This window comes from Haliaeetus albicilla, chromosome 9 (assembly GCF_947461875.1).
Source record: "Haliaeetus albicilla chromosome 9, bHalAlb1.1, whole genome shotgun sequence".
In the NCBI taxonomy this organism is placed as follows: Eukaryota; Metazoa; Chordata; class Aves; order Accipitriformes; family Accipitridae; genus Haliaeetus; species Haliaeetus albicilla.
In genome coordinates this window covers 31,122,455-31,140,320 of record NC_091491.1, presented here as the reverse complement: position 1 = coordinate 31,140,320, position 17,866 = coordinate 31,122,455, and the positions used below count along the sequence as shown (strand labels likewise).

The following is a 17,866-nucleotide window of genomic DNA, read 5'->3' as shown; positions in this document are numbered from 1 at the left end:
AACTGTCATCTGCATTGCCAAAGCTCTGATCTCCTTTTGGAGAAGAAGAACCAGTCTGGATCGCTTTCTCCTGCGTCAACTATTTAGCATGCTTTGAGTCCAATCGCAGATACTTGCTTGCCCATCTAACAGGGTTCCTGGGAATCTATAACATCCCTGCTGCTATAGATGGGGAAACTGAGGCAGGGAGGGCAAATTACTAACCTGAGGCAACACAGAGTCACTGGTTCACCCAGGATTAGGACTCAATGTGTAATTGCTTTTATTACTCTGCTGCCTGAAGGCCTCAGACAAAACAGAGGCCCATTAAGCAGAGTGCTTTTTACACAGTGAGGAGCAATCCTTGCCCTGCAGACCTTGCTGCCTGAAGTAGGCTGAGGGTGGAGGGGGAGGCGAGGTGGCTTGCCCAAGGACACAGTGTGTCACTGACAGCAAGGGAGGGAAACAGCTCTCCCTTCTCTCCGCAGACCATCCCAGCTCCCAAAATGAGGTTCCCTGGGCTGTTCCCCGCCAGACCTCCTCCTTCCCAGCACAGTTTATAGTAGCAAGCTGATCCACATCTGGAAGGTCCCATGTGCCTCACTGAAGACCCCAGAGCACCAGCCTCACCTTGAGTTTTTAATTAAAACCCCATAAAATATTAGCCTCTTCCAGTGAAACAGGCAGAAACCTAAGGAAGAGCTCTAATTGGTGGTTTAAATTTCTCTACTTGGTCCTCTTGTGGAAGGACAGCTGAGAGCGTAGAGCGTTTGGGTGTAGGGAGGGCACTTCATCCTTGCAAAGGGACCAGCCTGTTTTCCTCCATGGCTGAAATGACTGGCAAAGCTGGATATTAAATGGGTTGTCCAAAGTCCCTGGGGAGCTCAGCACGTAGCTTGTGCCACTCCCTTTTGGGTTCTTGGAGGAGTGACGATGTGTTGCTCGAAGCTTCAGTAGGGCTGGTGGGATTCCCAGTATTGGGAAAGCTTTTTGTTATGGGTCTTGCGGTTGGTGCTCTGACTCAGGAACCTTCGCTTCTTGGCTGATAATACTAAGTTGTCTCTGGAAAAGGAGCAACTGTTGGAAAGAAGAGGGAAGTCAGGAGCGGACTGGCTGAAATACTGAGAGATAAATTAACTTGATGGCTCTGGGTGGGATTGAAGCTATAGGATGTGGAGGAACATGAGGTGCTTGGACCCTTGGATAAAGGGAAGAGCCTGAGTCCCTTCTGCCATGTCAGCAGCTAACAGCAGAACCAAGTGCATTTATTGCTGCGTGTTCCTGGCTGATCCCAGAGCTGTTGGGGATGGGTACCACAAACCTTTTGGATGCTGCTCACCCTAAGCTGGGCACAAACAATGCCATACAAGGATGAGACTATGGGTACCTGGCTGAACCCCCTGTACCGCTTGCCTGCTGCCTTGTCTCCGTGGCCAATGCTGGGTCCTTTGGAGGATTAAAAGAGCAGGGTAGTTGTGTAACTCTTTCCCTGGAGTACTTTTGCAGATTCCAACTGTTTGTGGTTCAGAATTTTAAAATCAAATACGCTTGCCTTGATGGATTTTTCTCCAGCAGAACTTGTCTGATGCCTTTTTGAACATACGTAGGCTTTTAGCATCCGCAGCATTTTGTGGCAGAAAATCCATGTTTATTTGTGGGCTTTGTGAAGAACCACTCTGTGTGTGTTTAAACCAAAATCCTGCTCAAGATGTTTTCTTTTTCCCTGACTCCTCTATTAAGAGAGCATGAAAATTAATCTCCTATTTGCTTTTTTCCACATCATTTGGGAATTTATCCACCGCTGACATACTGAGTGCCACCTCTCTCCTCATTGTCTCTTTTTTTCTAGGCTGAAAAGTTGTCATCTGCTGCCGTATTACAGGAAGGCATTGAAAGGGTTTGCTAATTCTTGTCACCTTTCTCTGAACTTTGTTCCCCTCTTGTCTTTTTGAGGTGGGGGACCAGGGCTACACATACAACTTTTAGGGCATTAGGCATGTGACTTTTCTGCTAACCTCTCCCTAACCTAACCTTTGCTGTTCTGTACTCTGTTCTCTAGCTTTTGTTTCTGATGTCTTCAATTGTTTCGTATGTCACCATTTAACCCCAGCCACCACCTAAGCACCATGCAGCCACTCACTCACTTCTCCCCCCCCCCCCAGTGGGATGGGGGAGAGAACTGGGGGGGGAAAAAAACCTACTAAAACTCATGGATTGAGATAAGAACAGTTTAATAGGGCAGAAAGAAAGAAAATAATGATGATAATGACAATAATAATAATAAAAGGATTGGAATATACAAAACAAGTGATGCACAATGCAATTGCTCACTGCTTGCTGACAGATGCCCAGTTAGTTCCCAAGCAGCGATCTGTCCCACCTCGGCCAACTCCCCCCAGTTTATATACTACACATGACATCACATGGTATGGAATATCCCTTTGGCTGGTTTTGGTCAGCTGCCCTGGCTGTGTCCCCTCCCAACTTCTTGTGCCCCTCCAGCCTTCTTGCTGGCTGGGCATGAGAAGCGGAAAAATCCTTGACTTCTCAGTATAAACACTACTTAATGCTCTGATGTTTTCAGGTGTTGCTATCAACATTATTCTCATACTAAATCTGAAACATAACACTATAGCAGCTACTAGAAAGAAAATTAACTCTATCCCAACCAAAACTAGGACAGTTGTTTGTACCTGGAAGCTACTTTTGGGGCACAACCGTGTCTGATCACTTAAGTGCTACACACCGTGCAACTGCTGCTTCTTAAGTATGTGAGGATGCCTTCCTTGTTGTGAGTTTTCATGCTACCTGTTGAGACCTTTAATTCCTCTCTACTACTGTCTGTGACCAGTCACTGGGAATTGAGCACATGGTGCAACATGGTTAAATGCTGTGAACCTTTTCTCCAGTAAGTCACGCTTTAGTGCAGTTACTACCTGAGCTAGAGGTCCCAAATATCACCATGCATAGCAGGATTGGATCCACAAGAAGAGGAGCGGTCGTGTAGAGCGCAAGGCCGTCAGAGACAATGTTTCCTTGTACAGGTTAGAGCCAGTTGCACTGCAATGAACAGTGATTTTTTTACCAGGTTATAGCAGTCCCTCTAAAAAGGGGGGGACTCCAGAAAGACTCTGTCTGGGTGTTGGTAGGGATAGGGAGCCTGTGTTCTCGTGATGGCTTGCTGCCCTGTGAATTGCCTCCTTGTTACATGCAAGCTCTTTTCCCAACTGGGCTACTGACTTACTGTGTGACTGAGAAGCTTTACTCTTCTCTTTCAGTCACCAATGGAAAGAGGGGTATGTTATTTGCAAATCTCCTTCCTCCTGGTGTGCCACGTGTACAGTGGTCCTGAGATTATGCTGTGCATCCTCCATCGTGAAGGCCATGCCGCTGTTAGCCAGCCTGTGCTAGTGCGGCTTCTGTAACGCTCCTGTGCATCTCTTTTGCCTCTAGCCGCAGTACACGAACCTGGGGCTCCTGAACAGCATGGACCAGCAGATCCAGAATGGCTCTTCCTCCACCAGTCCCTACAACACGGAGCATGCGCAGAACAGCGTCACAGCCCCCTCGCCTTATGCCCAGCCCAGCTCGACTTTTGACGCCCTCTCGCCCTCCCCAGCCATCCCTTCCAACACAGACTACCCAGGACCTCACAGCTTCGATGTATCATTTCAGCAGTCTAGCACAGCAAAGTCAGCAACGTGGACGGTAAGGATGCAGCATCATTTTGCTCCTTCTCTGGCTTTGGTCCCAATGCCAGTAGTGACATTATTCATATGATGCATATCCAGGCTTGCGCAAGAATGGAGTGACCCGTGTCCTCTTCAGTGCGTGACATGTCACATAGAAGGGAGAGATCTATCTTGGCTGCTCTGGGAGGGTGTGGCGGGAATTTAACCCTCAATAATATCACTAAATCCCAGGTGCATAAAATGCCTTGCAAAATGACAGTTGCCTAAAGACCATGCGTGATGAAACTGGGTCTCCATTTGGGTCCAGGATGTATGCTGGAGTAAAACACGGGGTGGGCATAAGCATGGCTTCAGTGCTTCCCTTGGCTTTCTTCAGCATCCATGGGTTTGTGTGAGGTTTGGCATGTGGGGCTGTGCCAGCAGGACAGAGGTGGTGCTCCTTGCTCTGAACCATGGAGTGTGGAGCTTTCTCGTTCTCCATGTCCTTCCCCTCTTGCAGCTGGTGTGGGAACCCCAGTGTGTCACCAGCTTGGGTCAGCCCTGCAGTACTTGGATTATTTGTGTGTGTGCGCATGTATATATATATATATATATATTTATTTATTTATTTATTTATTTTTTTACTTAATGCTTTGCTCTTGCTCTCAAAATAGTACCTTTCTTATAAAAAAAAAAAAGTACAGATCTCGAAACGTTCAAGCCAGCTCCACCAAAAATCAAGAGCAGGGCTTCATTGTTCAAGCTCTAGAATCTTTGTAGCCCAGGACACAGTACTGCTGGAGCTGTATGTCCTGTTGTGGTTTAGGGCTCTAGAGTACAGATGTTTGCAGTGGAGAATACTGCTGTCTTAAAGATGTCCAATATTTGCCTTTCTGTCCTTCAGGCACTTGGAGTAGGTGGAGTGAAGAATGGTCTACCCCATGCTACCTGAATAAAAGCAGGGACTCTATTATTATTATTATTAATTATTTTTTAAAAGCAAAAAAATACACTTTTTACAAAAAAGCTAGGAGCAGTTAAATAGCGTGGGCTTTTTTCTTTTTTTTTAATCTGAGGAACTACTTCAATCTCAAATTTAAATATAATCTAGCTGAAGTTGCAACTAACAAACTCCCAGCCACTGCTGCCAGCAAAGCAGCAGAGCTCATGTGCTCCACTCTGGAAAAAGATATCAGATAACAATAAACCACTGTAAGTTTGCATCCTTTATATTTTAAAAGTCTTTTCCAGTAAAACTTGTCTAAAACTGGTAACAATAACTTTGTTCAGAAAATAGTGTTAAATGGGGCTAAAATGCGATAGGTCTGCTCAAGACCAAATCTTTCATTTACTTACATATAAAAGGGTGAAGGATTTTTAAGTGAGGTTGAAATTGCACCTTTTCCTTAGCTTCATTGGGAGTGATGCCCTGCTGTAGTTCATGCTTGTTTTCATGTCCAGGTTTCTCCCCTTACGCTACACGCAGTATTTATTTTCACTTCCCTTTAGGTAAGGAAATCGTTGGTCAGCTCTACTTTCCATTTCTCAGAGCAAGAAAATACTGCCCTTGGATTTTTGCAGGCTGTTCTGGAGAGGGTCCTTTGAAGGAGATATGAAAAGGTGTTCTCTTTTAATGCGTATGGTACAAAGAATTATCTACCGCAGCTGCAGGGAACCGGAGCGTTTGATGGTGTCCTTTCAACTATGAAAAGTGGTCTTTTGAAATGAGGTTTGAACGTATGTAGTAGGCTGTTCCAGCAGAGCTGAAGACGAGTGAACTACTTGTGAGCTTAAAGTTAAGGAAGCACTTGAAATGTTTCACTGTAGTGGTAGTGGCTTTCTGGGGTAGAAGTGGAGGCTGAGTTTTAATGTGATTCTGGGTAGTTGTCAAAGATCAGATTCCATGCTGGCTTTAAAAAATAAATAAAATTACTCCTTGGTGACTACAGCCACCAAACGTGTGCAGCCTGAGGGAAGGCACGTTTAGGCTCCCCTTCTTTTCTTTTGCCCTGATGTGGACCACGCTACCAACAGATGAAGGTGTGCTCCCTGTACCTGTTGCATTCTGTCTAGGTATAAGTCCCTGTATTTTACTAAAGGAACAGGGTCCCCAATGGCTCTCTGATCAGGGAGGAGTGAGCGTGGTCCAGGTGTCCCTACGCTGAGACAAGTGACCTAGATTTAGCTGTTCGTGCCGGAGCTGGCAGCGTGCTGTGTGTTCACAGTGGATGATGACAGCCTTGCGGTGGTGGCTGGGGACCTTCAATCAATACACCTTTCACAGTAGAGCATCTTTCCATCTTCGGAGCTCTGCCCTTCTGCTAATTAATCCACCAACTCGTTTCACATGGGCTCTTGAGCAGTTGGTAATATGCGTTCGACAGCTTTATCAGTGGGGTGGGTGGGGAAGGACGTGAAGGCTCTCTTTCCCGCTGCCGTCCTGAGAAATGTGGAAACATGCATGAAATGTTGATGAAAGGAGGAGTGATTGCCCCATCCTCTCAGCAAGAGCAAGTTCTCGGAGTTGCTCATCCCCCCCCATGTGACTTCATATGCTTTGATTAATGCCTGTCGTCTTTTTTTTAATGATGGATTAGGAACTTACCCAACTGGAAGAGTTTCTTCCACTTCAGTGACCTATTAAAAGTTTAATTACTTGATGGCCCCACCCTTATTAAGAGTCCAAAACTTGAAAGCCTTGTTTCTTAGTTCTTTTTTTCCCCTCTTGCAGTTCCCCAGGGTAACAGTATTAAGTAAGGAAATCCATTGTATCGCACTTTCCCCTGTTTGGGAGAGGATGAGCCAGACTGACCCACCTTGCCTTGCTGGGAAGGCTCAGTGGTGACTGGCAGGGGATCTGCTGGCTGACAGTGCGCTTCACTGGAGCTCCTCTGAGCTTCTGGGCTGAGTCATGTCAGATTAGGTCATGGGAGCGAAGGTTGTGGGCTTGGTAAAAGGACTGGGTTATTTCTCTGAAAAGCAAGAGCTTCTTTCATGGGAGGATTAGAGACCTCTGAAGATGCTTCAGATTTCTCAGCTACTTTGTGCGTTTAGCTCCCAATCTGTGTGCTTTAGAGGCAACAATCTGGAATCACGTGTAGATCCCGAGGTTACTTCTGTTGGATGTGGGGGAAAGGAGAGAGGGTACTCGCTGAGGACCTAAATGCTATGTCTCTGAAAACAGCCCTGGAATCATATTTTTTCCTATACCTCCGTCCCCCCCCCCCCGCCCCAAGTTCTGCAGACTCTTTCTATGGGGCAGGTTTATTGTCCTAGGACAGTGGGCACTCTTTGCCAAATCAGCAGTGTTTGTACAGGATAGGCTGGAAGGGAGATAAGTGTAACATCAGGATTAATTCTCTGCTCAGGTTTCTGATGGGCCCCTAGTTAAAGGGGGAAAAAAAGAAAAAAAAAAAATGGCCAAAACTTGCAGAGAGAAACACTCAGTGCTGCTAGGTGAGAAGGTGATTTCATATCTACAAGCAGTTCACTTCGAAAATATTACAAATTTTCCCTCTGAAGTCTTTCATGACCTTAAGTAGGAATTCTAGTAAAACATGCTGTCTAATCAGGTTAGGTCTTCATTTGTATGCAATGTTGAACTAATTAATGATGACAAATTGAGATTGGATTGCAGAGGACTTTATAAGCATCCTTGATTATTTTTTTTTATTAATGATCTGAGAACGCAGGTAAGAATTATAAGCAGGTTAATCAGTCTTTTCAGAAGGAAAATCTTTAGCAATTGAAACTGTACTGAAGCATTTAAAAACAAAAGCCTTAATAGTCTAAATTGAACAAAGTTTCTCACCTCCATACTCATAATACTAGAAAACCTTCTTGAAAACCACGCTGTGAAGGAACAAGCAGTTATCATTTGTAAAGCTGAGATAGAGAGTAGGTTGTTGAGGTAGAACAAGAAGCCCTATGAATTGGGTGAAGTAAGAACTTATGCAGAACTGTGTCTCACTTATTGTGGGATATTTCCTCTGTGAGAATTCCCATATTCCCATGCCTTGCAATATCTGCTTCTGTTTCTGCAGCAGAAGAAAACAAGGCATTTCAAAAGTGTGCCACCTCAGATTTTTTTTTTCTTTGTGGAAGTTGTGTGCTGATCTTCCCCACCCACTCTGAGTGCAAATAAATAAATAAACAACTGCACTGACTTTCCCCCCCAAAAAAGATTTGGCAATCACCTGTCACTAGCAGAACCTGTTACATGGGGAAGAACATGATTGCAGTAGGAAAGTAAAAATTAAAATTGTATGTCAAGGTAAGTAAAAGTTAACATTACTGCCAAATGCGAGCTATCAAAAAATGAATCGGATCCACCCATCCCCATAAGCAAGATACCACCTTATAAGTCATGAGACTTTTAAAAAAAGACAAACAGGTTCTTCTTATTATCCCCCAGGTTTTTGAGCCTTTAGGGTGCATCTACTAAATCTTTTAAAGCTTTTCTTGGTACTCACGAGGGTTAAGGAAAAAGAAGGCAGAAATTCCTTTAAGTTTTTAAATAAAACCTGAAATTTATTTGCAAATTTTTGATTCTTCTGAAGACAGACACCCAGCCCTGCAAGACTTGCATAATTCAGGTGTTGGCAATACCTGAGTTTAGCAGTTTATTCTCATGCCCTGCAGTAGGTTGGAGCTGAGCTGGGTTGGTCCTTGCAGGGCTCTGTTATGAAATGTGGAGCTCTGCAAAGCTGCAATCTGTGTTCCAGTCAGGCTCACTGGTTCTCCTGTTCTCAATAAACTCAGCTGTACCCACAGCTATCAGAAAATGCTCAGATTTCAGAGTCTTTGCTAGTAAAGCTGGATAACAGCCTGTGCAACATGCATGAAAGCAAGTAAATGGATTGTGCTGGCTGGGGTTAGTGGATTTGGAAAAGCTGCATTTGAAGGAAGGTGAAAGGAATGCACTTAAATTAGTCCACGCGAGCAATAACAGGTTTCTGTGGTTGAGAGTACAGATTCCTTGGCTGGGCTATCTCAGTCTTTTTATTTCAGATTTGATTAATTCCATTTTGTTTTAAATATATTCTGTGTCCTGAACCACCTGGTACAATTGGGAATTTTTTTCCCAATCTCTATAAAATGAATTAGAGGACCATGCACAGGCATAGTGAAGCAGTGAGAGAGCAATTAGATGTGTGCATCGCCTTGACTCAACAGTCCTTAATTATGTGTTCAGTGTTCTCTTAAATAATTGTTTCAATAACACTGCTAACGTCTAGTATTGTCCCAGCTGCTGATTGTCTTTCTGCATCATACATGAAAACTTTTTTTTTAAAGTCTGGTGACTTTCCCAATGAACATACATGTGGAGCTGTGCTAAGTGTTCATGTGAAATCTTAGCTTTGTTATTCCCTGGTGGTGTGTTAGTCCATGCAATTTGAACTTTCCAGTTTTACCCTTTTAACATTATTTTTAAAGCTATCAGGAGAAAGGGAGTGAAGTGGTCTTGTTACAGGATTTTGAATTTTTCTGTCCTCAGAGGCTCCTAGTCAGCAATAACATAGGCCTTAGCCGTTTGCACGGGGCAGCTGAGAAGGGTCCTTCTAAGAGGGTCATTTGTGCGGAGGGCCTGCAGACCTTGTTGAGCACCAAAATTGGATACCTGCTAATCATTTCGTGCTTCTAAGTGTAGGCTTTGCTGGTGATAACTTGCCTTGTTACAGCAGGAGTGAGGAAGGGAAATGATGCCGGTAATCGAAAGGGAGAGAAGCCGTCTGGAAGGAGAAGGCAGTGGAGGAGGAGATGGGGCTGCAGCCTTTGGATGCACATGGTGTAAGGAGAGCTGATGCAATGGTGTGAGCTAAGGGCTTGGCTCTTCACTGATCTCAGCGAAGCAGGAGCTCTTCCATATTTGGGCATTTGTCTCAGGTGAGAAGTGGTTAAGATTTGGCTTCCTCAAGCTCTCTGCAGCCGTGCCTGCCTGAAGAGGCTCTTTCCAGCACACACTGCCTCTTGGCACGGAGCAGGCAGGGCGGGTGTTGATTGCCACCATCGTTCTCGTGCACAGAGAGGCTGTGATCGTGCTTTCCTGCTCGAAGAGCTTGTGGAGTGTGTTTTCCCCCTGTGTGATATTACAGGGCCTAACGCTGAGGCTGTTGAGGCATACGTAACTTGTCCTAGGTCATCTACTTGGAAAGAGAGGAGCTGGGTTTGTTGTCTTTGAAGGAGGTGCCTTTCTCACGGCAGGGAGGTGTTTTCAAGCTAGTGAAGCTGGGAAGAACCAGCTCACCTGTGAGAACCAGCCAGGAGGGGCCTGCTGGCTTCTGTTTGGGTTTTTATGCTTGAGTAAAAGGACATCTGAGTGCATTAGGTTCCCATTAGAATGTGATTGTGCTTTTTTTCCCCCTAATCTCTTTGTCATGTGTATTTTGTTTTTATTAGCAGTTATCCTCTTCTGTTACTCCTTACAAGCAGCTGTACAGATCTGTGTAATAGTTTCCAGAAAATGTCTTATGATATGAGCTGTCTTATTTTTTTCTTTTCCTTTTTGTATCCCTTATTGTTTTGTAAATCCTACCAAGGCAATATAGCCTCCCTATATGAACCGGAGTTTTGCTATATGCTCTCTATTAGACCAGCACACTCCGTGATGACGGAGCTGTGCTGTGGTGTAAGAGCACACTGTAAGGAGCAGCCTGTACCCCAGACAGCTAGCGATGCCCAGGAAGGATTAGAAGGGAAGTTACTTATTATATGAATTGGTATTTGCCAGCACTGGGAACAGAAAATTTGGGTCTCCAGCCTTGCAATGGTGTGTGCTGTGCTCTTCAAACAGCCCAGTTAGTGTTGGGCACCCAACATGCCTGACCTGCTGAGAGAAAGCAGGCTTCAGATGGTGTGAATGTCCTTCTCTTTCAATGAAGATTTAGCCTCTTAGTTGCTATGTTTGTGACTGATTCTCTCCCAGTGTAACAGGAGACAAGTTAGAGTTGCTACAGGTCTCCCAGGATCTGCAAGTGAAAAACACTGAGACATTAGGGCCAGACATAGGAGGATGGAGAAAGTAGTCATGGGGAGGGGTTGTGTCCTCCACAGGGGCAGAAGATCCCTCAGCTGTTTTGTACAAGCACTTTCTAGTTGTACTGGCAATCACGCTTTTTTGCTTACCTTCCCCCCCCCCGTTCAGAAAATTTGTTTTAAGGTTTTAGTTACTTTTGAAGAAAAATTCAGAGGGAGAGAATTAAGTGCAAGAAACTTTTTTTTTTGGTTCCTAATGAGAATTTTTTTTCTACATGGAGAGGAAAAAATGTTAATTAAACATAATTTTCATCAATGCAACTTGCACAAAAAAGCCCCACCTACTTTCATGAGAAAGGAATAAAGAGAATCATAATCCTGGATTAGGTATCTTTCACTACACATACATAAAAACAACACCGTGTGAAAAGGGGGAGAATATATATGTATACACACACACACACCAAACATACCAATGCGCCTCCAGCAGTATTACCAAAGGAATTAACTTTACAAGAAACAGCCACAGCCTGGAAAGAAGCCATTTTTTCAAATAAAAGCTGAATGAGACTTGTGGTTTCTGAGAACTATGAGGAGGAAGGGTTAAAAAAACATTTACAGATAAGAATAGCTGATGTTGGGAGATGAGTGAACATCTTGAAGTAGGGGAGGGTCACTATTTAAATTACCTCTTTTTTTTTCCTCCTCTTAGTTAAAAATTGGCTTCTACCAAGAACAACATGTAGGATTAATGTAGTACTTTAAATCTTCAAAGTGCTGCACAAACATTACTTCCCTAATCAGCAAACACCTTTGCTTGGTAAGCAAATCAGGAGTGTAGTCACCATTTTAGAGAAGGGAAATCAAAGTGCCAAAATTTCCGAACTAGTAGTTTTTCTGGAGTGAGGTTTTTGCACCCCACCCCCCTCTTTTTTTTTTTTTTTTTTTTTTTTTGCATGCTTTGGGGTTTTTTTAGTGTTCAGCATGGGGACTGCCTCTAGGCTGGCTTGTAAAAGCTGCTGAGCTCTCCTGGATTTCATAAGTGCTAAGCATGCCAAGCAGCCCGTCAGAGCTCAAACGAGGCATCTGCAGAGTCGCCTCCTTACCTTTCCAAAGGTCATGGCAAGCTGGGCCAGAAGGGAGGCAGCCTGCTCCAGGGCAAGGAGGGCTTCCTAAAAAGTTGCCAGTTTCCCCCATACCGTTGAGCTGTATAACTTAAACGGCATCAACTAAGCACTGTTAGAAGATATTTCAACCCTATGAAAAAAGGTTGTGCAAAAAGTATTTGAGTGACTGTTTAATAAGTTACTTTTGGGTGAAGGTTTTCAGGTAGGCTGGTGCAAAAGGTATTGCTCGCCTTGCAGACAAAGACTGCCCTTGGAGATGATCATTCCTGTCCTTAGATCAGCTGAAATATTTCAGTTGTCATAGATATTATTTCCCTGCCAACTTGATACAGAACAAGCAGCAGTTTGGTGGTGTGCTGAAGCAAGCATAATTTTGTGTGTGCTGCATTGGTGGTGCTCTGTATGCTGAGGGTCCAGCTCCAGTGCTTGGCAGACCATACACTATGATGAAATTCCTACTTTGTTTAAAAAAGCATCCTGGGTAGGGATGGCTTCTGTCTAGAAAGAGCATGAACTTTATTATTCAGTGGAAATCTTTTCATGAGGTTTTGCTATGTGCAGGTGTGTCCGATTTGTTATTGTAAACACAGTAGGATAGCTACCCGAATAAGAGCTTAGATCCTCTTGCAAATAGACCTGAGTATTGATACAAACTTTATGATTTCCAGTTGTTAAAGATAACACTTAAACATTGGAGCAAAACTTGGTGGAGCCACAGGAGGAGAGTGCTGCTACTTTCTCACTTTTTCAGATGTATTCTTTAAGAGGTGTGGTTTGGTGTTTTGTGTTGTTTTTGTTTTTCTTAAGAAGAGCAAAATATTACTTCTCTGATAAAAAGGAGTGCTTTATGAGCAGCTGATACATGTTAGCTGCTGAAATTCAGCTTTACAGAAAGCCGAAAAATGTGCTAGAGGAAACACAGGAAAGCAGCAGTCAAAGGCTGACCTGTCTTTCCTGAACAAATGAGATGGGGATTTGGGTCTAAATTTTCTGATATTTTCCCCATTAGCCATGATGGCCATGCTGCCTTGGGGCTCTCCTCCCTGCCTGTTGTGTGCCCTGGGGTGCACCATGCTTTCCTCCTGGGGAGAGAAGCCATGCGGAGATGCCCTGCTAGGGAGCAGCATGGATGTGCAGTGGATTTGGCCCTGAGCCCAGCCTCAGAGCTCCTCCTGCCTTGTGATTTAGATGTAATCTAGGTAATGTTGTGCAAGTCATTCCCTCTGCCTCCATTCTCCCTCTTCACCCTTTCCACACACCCACCCTCAGATTTGGGACTGTGTCACCATGATCCTGTGTTGTAAAGCACTTAGACCCCTGATGCGAAATGCCTGGGGGGGACAGCTGGGGACTGCTGCTTGCTGTGCGTCCTGTATCACTAGCCTTAGCTCTCAGGCTTCTTATTTTGACTTATTTACAGGACGTTAAAGTCTTTTTACAAACTAACTTTTGAAGGAACCAAAACGTATCTCCAGGCTAAAGCTTGAAACTGTGCGAGTGCCGGTTGGACTATTGCTTCCCCTGCTTGAGATCTTGAGCTTTACCCGTGTCAGGCCCACCAGGTGTGAAAATTACTGATGCAGAGGCTGTTTGAGGGCTTACGGCACGAAGGAAAGCCTCCCTCTGTTATGTAGCCGGAGCACGATGCAGTACCAGCACTGCTATGTTGGCTGCGGTGCTGAGCCTCAGCAAACTCACTCCACCGCTTGTAAGGGCTTATTAGCTCAACCACATGAGCTGTGACTGGGAGCTGACTTGCTCCTGACCTCCTTGCGATGGGAGCAGACTGAGCCCCAGTTTACTATCAAACCTGCACCTAGAGCTCCTTGGACCCCCCCTTAAAATGCGGGCCTGGAAGGGATTCCCTTGGAAGGGGACAGGAGCAGGGCTGCTGGGCTTGGTGCCCAGCCTGGAGGGTATTCGTGGAGCCGGCAGCGGGGCAGGCAGCACACCCATTCTGTTTGCATTTGAGCGTCAGCATCGCCATGGGTGGGAGAGAAAAAGTCTTCCTGTGACATGTTTGCTGGGTGGCTGAGCATTGAATGACACCTGTTCATTAATCAGCAAGGTGGTGGCTGGCTTTGCGATAAGTTCCTTGTCTCCTGTCTCTTCTGCTGCAAACTGCTCATATTACTCACTCTTAGTCATTTTTTTTTGACCCATACTTGGTGCATTCTTGTAGGCGTATGAGCAAAGAGGACTCCAACAAAAACTAGTCCGTGCGTTTCCAGATATCCTAGTAAAATCTCTTACAGCACTGACACTCATAAAGGAAGTGGTGAGGCCCCTAGGAAAAGCTTCAGAAGAGTCATCGTTAGTTCTGTAAGGTTTGACAAAGACAAAGCATGTGGAACAATGGCTTTGCAATACAGATTCTATAAGGCATTAATAAATTTCACCTTTATTTGGCATCCTCTTTGTGTGCTGACTTCTGAGTCATTTTTGCCAATTTCCTTTACCCTGCCCCTCAAGAGGGCTACTGAGGTTCAAGACTTTCTTTCTGGGTTTGTTTTCCAGCAAACTGATCGGTGCAAGATAAAGATAGGGAGAACTGGGTTGCACTGGTGCTGCTGGCGTTCAGATGGAGCGCTGCAGCACGGTCCCTGGCTAACAGGAAGAGCAGCTTCGTAGGGGAGCTGAGTTCCAGGTTGCATTTGCAGGGACACGCTGGAAGAAAACCATTTCCATGCTGAATGTCTGACACCACGAGTGCGAAAACGCTCTGATGCTGTTAGCCACCCTGCTGATCGCAATCAGTTTAATGGGGCTATTTTGTTTCAAACACTTGATATTCTGATTCATGTTGTGCAACTTATTTTGGGGAAGCTTCCTAAACACAGAACTTGTGGGGTCTTTCTCTTAAGTGGGGTAGCTTGGAAGGATTTTAAGGGTTGATAAAGCACGTAGCCAAGATTGACTCTGTTGGTTAGTGGTTGGGAATGACTAACTTGTGACCACTTCCCTCTCTGCCACACAGGTCTGAGCTGTTGCCAACCTCCCCCTTGCCTCTGAAAGTCAAACTCCTGGGGCGCACCTTACCCTGGACCCCCAGGATCATGCCTCATCCACAGCGTGACCCCAGCGTAACCTACTGGCTGGGGAAGTCAGCATTTCTCTGCTCCTGGGAGAAGCAGGGCTGAGCATGCAGGCAGGTGCTGACTGCCAGGGAGTGATGCAGGATGGCCAGGTATTCCTGCGTGCTGGGGGCTCTCCGGCTCTGTGCAGCATGCTGCCTTCAGCCTGCCTGGCATGGCTCAGCAAGGGTGTTAACAGTTCACTAAGCTTTTTTTTTTTAATATTTTTTTTTTTCTTTTTCCACTGGCCATACCAATCTGATTACACCTTTGAGGGATCATCTGCCCCTAAAGCTTAATTAAGGCGCTCTTGTCTGACTCGTCACTGACTCACCTGCCACTGTATGAGCTCATGTCTGACTTGTCCTAGGAAGATAGTGAAATATGTCAGGCTTCTCTGAAATATAGCAGGTTTTTGTTTTATTGCACCCCTGACATTGCTGTTGGCTGCTGCAGAGGTGAACAGAAAGATGACTGCCCCAACTTGGTTACATTTATCTAAACTTAGTCGCTTGCCTCTTTGCGCCTTGAAAAACCAGATGGGGTTTTGCTTGCACAGCTGTAGGTATGTTAGAGTTAATAAAAAAAAAAAAAAAAATTAAATAACCTTTGAGTTTTGGCTTCAGGCAAAGTAGGTGAAATGATGTGTTTTGGAGATGAATGCTCTTGCAGGAGGCAAGATGTAGCTTGCAGGAGAACATCTGCAACCAATCCATTCTGTATGAGATGGGGCCAAGACTTGTTTGTATCTCAGTACCTGTTCAAACATGTTGTAGCACAGCAAAAAGAGGTTTTGAATGCATTGAGGAAGGGTGGGTAAGAAGGGAGAGAGACATCAAGCTGAATGTTTGCTTAATAGCTTTGATTTCTTCATTAAACTTTTAGGCACTTTAATAATTTGATTAGCTGCTTTCAGAGCACTGCTGAATCCTTCCCCCCCTTCTTTCTTTCTTAAAAGAAAAGAGAAAAAAAACCAAAACCTCATCTTGGTGCTGGAAAATGAGCTTGCTTTCTGGCCTGGAGCAAATCTGGTAACCGTTGCTACCTTTGCGTACCCACCCTGAGGACTGTCAGTGGAAGGATGATCTGTAATACGTTGATCAAAGAATGTGCAGACATTCAGTTACCAGGCTGACTGCCTGGACACCAGAATGCAGCTTCCCAGTCAAATGCTCCTTGCCAGCTACTCCCATCCTCTTTGTTCTGTAAGAACTGAAGGTAGAATGAACATCTAGCAACTGCAGTTTGCAGAGCTCGTTTGCCTGCCTTTAATTGTGCACTTGAAATGTCTCTTTCTCAAGGCCTGTGGCAGCATAGAACAGTTACATGACTCAGGAGCCACTGAAGAGGTGAGGTTGGTAATAGAGGTTCTCATATCGTCATACTGATGGTTCTCATCATCATACTGAGCTCTGTGGTTTTATTTTTTTTTTAAGCCGACCCCCAAGATACACATGCAGCTGTATTTCAGGTTTGCATATGTAACTTATGTGAGTTTCGAATGTGCAGACTGCGTGTGACTGGAATCTGTTGTCAATGGAGTGTAGCAACTGTTGCTCAGATCTTTTCCCTTGTCTTATGGGCTGGATTCCTTGCTGGGGAGCTGGGAGGAACTGATTTGGGCTGAATAGGGTAGAGAATGTGAACACAGTACCTCTAAAATCCTACCAGAGGAAAGGGGTGTGCATTCAAAGTGCCGTTCTACATAGATGGGGTTGTAATACTACCTGGGTAGTATTTTGCCAGTGCTTAAAACCAGCAGGCTGCAATTTTAAAAAATTTATTTTTAATTTCCCTCCCCTTGCCTCGCACCAAATTCTGCTGTGACTTTGCCAAAAGTGCTTGCTTAAGTAAGGCAATCCTGGTCATGTGCTAATGTTCTTCAAGGCCGCAACACACAAACGAATTAAGGAACTGCAAGATGCAGAATTGCCTGTCCTCTGCCTTTGATGTAGACAGGGCTCTTCCATTGTGCATTTGCTCATCAGAGTGAGGTTACTCTTTCTCCTGTGTTTTCGTGCATGTGTCAAGTCCCTAGTGCCTCTCAGTGCTGTTGTTCACCTGTGTTCCCTGGCTGGCTACCAGAAAGGTCTCCTGTGGCTTGTCCGTGCTCGGCAGGTAGACACCCGTGCTAGGGGTAGCCTTAGGCTCCATGCCACACGTCACGGACCTGTCAGGCTGCACCTAGAAAGAGAACTGCTGTGTCTGCGTGGCGCTGCAGCAATGGGTCGGGTTCACTGTTGCAAATCGAGTGTGACAGTCTGGGGACTATGCAGAGACGGCTCGGCCATGTCTGCACTCCTTTCTCCTGCGTGTCACACACTAGGTTAGCATGTGGCAAGCCAGCAGTCCCTGCAGCTGCACCATGGGCATGCCTTCGGCAGGCTTCGTGCAAGAGCACTTGTTGCTTTTGCCTGGCCCTGAAAGGACCATCCTGACCTAGAGAGGCAGTCAGGGCTGTGCTCAGGTGCAGATCGTACCTCACTCCCCATGCTTAGGGCTTTAGACAAGGGCTTTAGGTGGCCCTCGTGTCCTTCCTTGAGTTAGCTCTGCTGGACTGCTTGAAAAACCTGATGTGTAATTGAAGTTGCTTGAATGGGTCTCTGTCCTGATGTGCTGGTGACTCATGCAATCTTCCTTTCCTGCCTTCAGAGCTGTGTTGCTGTGACACTCTTGAGTAATAGCAGAGCTCCTCTCTGCAGAAATCTTCTTTTAGAGAGAGTTTCCAAAATGGTTAGCTATCCAGGGTTTTGTTTGCTTGCTTCAGAGCTCCTGTACCAAAATCACTGAGGAAAGTAGCCAAAGCCGCATGGTGGGAATGACATTCTCTCACTCAAGCAGTGGCTTAACTCTCTGGTTTTATCCCTCTCCTGTGCAAACATTGCCTTGTCCCTAGATTCCTCCAGCCACCCCTGTACAACATATCGAAAACGCTGTTCACTCTCTGTGAATTGTGTGATGTAATTATGCCCCCCAGCCCACTACTGCAATGTAAAAATGGGCCCCCCTTGCTTTTGCAAGGACTTTTCAAGGAGCTTGC

At 45.3% G+C, this 17,866-nt stretch overlaps 1 protein-coding gene across 4 annotated transcripts in view; it reads left to right on the top strand.

Moving 5' to 3' along the window:
- The window catches only part of TP63 (tumor protein p63), a 109,579-nt gene that overhangs the window by 53,274 nt on the left and 38,439 nt on the right, over positions 1 to 17,866 (top strand). For all 4 annotated transcript variants that reach the window (XM_069792417.1, XM_069792416.1, XM_069792418.1 and 1 more), the window contains one exon: positions 3,433 to 3,687. In XM_069792417.1, the coding sequence (XP_069648518.1) occupies positions 3,433 to 3,687 (255 nt within the window). The remainder of the gene's footprint in view (positions 1 to 3,432; positions 3,688 to 17,866) is intronic.